This window comes from Habropoda laboriosa, unplaced genomic scaffold (assembly GCF_001263275.1).
Source record: "Habropoda laboriosa isolate 0110345459 unplaced genomic scaffold, ASM126327v1 scaffold111, whole genome shotgun sequence".
NCBI lineage: Eukaryota > Metazoa > Arthropoda > Insecta > Hymenoptera > Apidae > Habropoda > Habropoda laboriosa.
In genome coordinates, this window is record NW_017100293.1 from 1,678,316 (window position 1) to 1,680,742 (window position 2,427).

Consider the following 2,427-nt stretch of genomic DNA (forward strand, 5'->3'; position numbering starts at 1 on the left):
GGGATCGGCGAACGCTGTTGGATGCGGTCTGCACGTTAATGGCATGTGCTACGGTTCGCCTGTAAACGCATCCAGGCTGCATTGCGGCCGCACCTGCAACTCCACGCTGCGATTCCACGATGGCCAACATTGTAGCTGACCGCATCGTGTCTGCGAACACCTTCTGCCGGATGCAGCTGGTCCCATCAAGGTGAGAAAAGAACAATCGCCAGCGCGTTTAAAGTCTACCTTTTTAAAGCGCCAGTCATTCTGTGTAGGCAATGCAACTCTCTCTTTCTCTCACTTCTTCGTCCTCTTCGCAGGTGGTTTTTTGAGTGTTTCTTTGTTGGGTTTGACGAAGTATCGAGATTGGTCGGAAATTGCTCTTAACACTTTCGCGAGGGGAAATAGAGGCCTACGTCATTTCAAAGTCTTTAGCTGAATTACGAGCAACGTATGTAGTCCTTCGTTATTTCAAACCTCGCGAAAGTGTTAAAACATCGACGATCTAATTACGACGTGTGTGATTATTTTTAAAGCAAAGGGTACATGATATTTAATATCTCGTCCCTTTGTAACTTTCCTCCTAAAAGTCTCTCGTGAGTTAAAGTGTTTATTTGAGGCGCCGATAAACTATCGAAGGGTTAATAGGAGTGATGGAGATTTTCAACCCTCTCGCTGTTCACAATTATAGTATTAATTCTCGAAAAATGGAGGTTCCAGGCATGGAAGGTTGTATGTGCGTCGCAGCGTCGACGGTTTATTGGCGACGATTAAACGACGCGGGGGCACTTCAGTCGTTGAAGTCCCAGTCGAATGTGTGGAAAGTGGACTGTATTTGTTTATCGAGTGATACGAAATGTATTTTTGTGTGAATGCACCAAGGGTACAGTTGTGTATATGGTTGATGTGAATCCGTGTATGGTAAGCTACGAAGTGTCTGCGTCGTCGACTACGAAGTCCTACTTAAAATGTAAGTAACCCCCTTTTCCTGCCCTTCTCAGAGCGGGGGTGAGGGCACTGTCTAAGTATGGGAGGGGGTTTCTCGAAGGTTCGATGGGTCGCGGAAAATTCCTCCAGGTCGACTCTTAACTACAAGGACCGTTATACACATATTTTGGCCGACCTTTCGGAAATACCGAGTTTATGACCTGGTCGGTTATTAAGACGAACGAAACGAAATTCCAAAGCTATTGTGTAAAAACTCGAAATGATTAAAAATACCTTTACTATTGCGAAGACACAAATTGCCGGTTATAGAAAAAATAAGACTCTGAAACTATTAACGAAAAATAAACACGAAAATAAACTGTCTGTCACGTCCATGTCATAAACTAACCTTCGAGAATCTTTAATTACGGTGTTCCGTATCGGACGGAACAAAGGTTCTTATGTCAGGAAAGAAATATGAATAAAGGAGGATATACTAATTTTCCAAATTGGTTTTCGTTTTTTCCTTCAGTACCAATCTTGAAGACATAAGTGACAATTTTCTAGATGAGAGAAATAACATATTTTCTAATTGATGGAATCCACGACCTCGTTACTCATTATGTACGAACCGTGTTCAAAAGTGAAGTTACCGCTTATCACTTCTCTAAAATTGTCGAGGGGTTATATTAAATAAATGACTCGTGTGGAGTAAGGTAGGTAAATAATGATATTTTAGACGCACAATTAGAACTGCCTACAAAACGTGGTGACAGTGTGCACATTTGTACCTGGGGTGTTCGCAGGCATCCCCAAACCATACTTAGCGGACGTGTCGTAAACGTACCGTGAAGAAGAACTCGCTTCTTCCAATATTTTAGGATGTCGAGTTTTCCACGCAGTACACATAAAACATTTGAAACTACACACATAAACGTAAGATTGAATTACACTCCATTTCACCTAATCTTACCCACCAACGTCTTAAAAAGCAGATTGAAAGATAATTACAAAGTACGCACGCCGATCCTCGGTAATGATCACCACAGATCTCACATCCTCCATAATAAACACTCACCGTCGAACAAGCTGCTTTACCCCGAGAAACAAGCCCGAAAAGAAAAAAAAAAAAGAAGAAATGAAATATTTCCTGCTCGGAGAGGGGACGAAAAGAGAAGCAAAAAGGGGGAGAATATTCCCGGCAACAGGGAATAATAATTAACGGTGGCCTCCTGATCGAATACACCGCGGTCCGCCATTAGTTCGCGCTTCGAAGCGCCATGACCGGACGAGGTTCCGCGCGTCAGTCACACTCTGATTCCTCTCCGGAGGTGTACTCGCCGTGAAACCGAAAAGGTGGCCTGGAAAAAACGGCGACGGAGGGGCGGAAAGAAGCGGCGTGCAAAGAGCGAGGAGGAGAGGGGGGAAGAATATCGGCAGGAAGTACGCCGCGTTATTGCAAAGCGGCCGCGTGCATAATCGCGGGACGCCGAAAAACCGCGCTGGGCGGTTCGTTCA

General features: G+C 44.5%; 1 protein-coding gene across 1 annotated transcript; it reads left to right on the forward strand.

Moving 5' to 3' along the window:
• Positions 1-4: 4 nt before the first annotated feature.
• On the forward strand, positions 5-1,505 carry LOC108573839 (the record flags this gene model as incomplete). Its single annotated transcript, XM_017936316.1, is given in 3 exon segments — positions 5-144; positions 146-190; positions 1,442-1,505. Coding segments are annotated over 3 exon segments (249 nt in total), but the record flags the coding sequence as incomplete, so codon positions are not given.
• Positions 1,506-2,427: the final 922 nt, after the last annotated feature.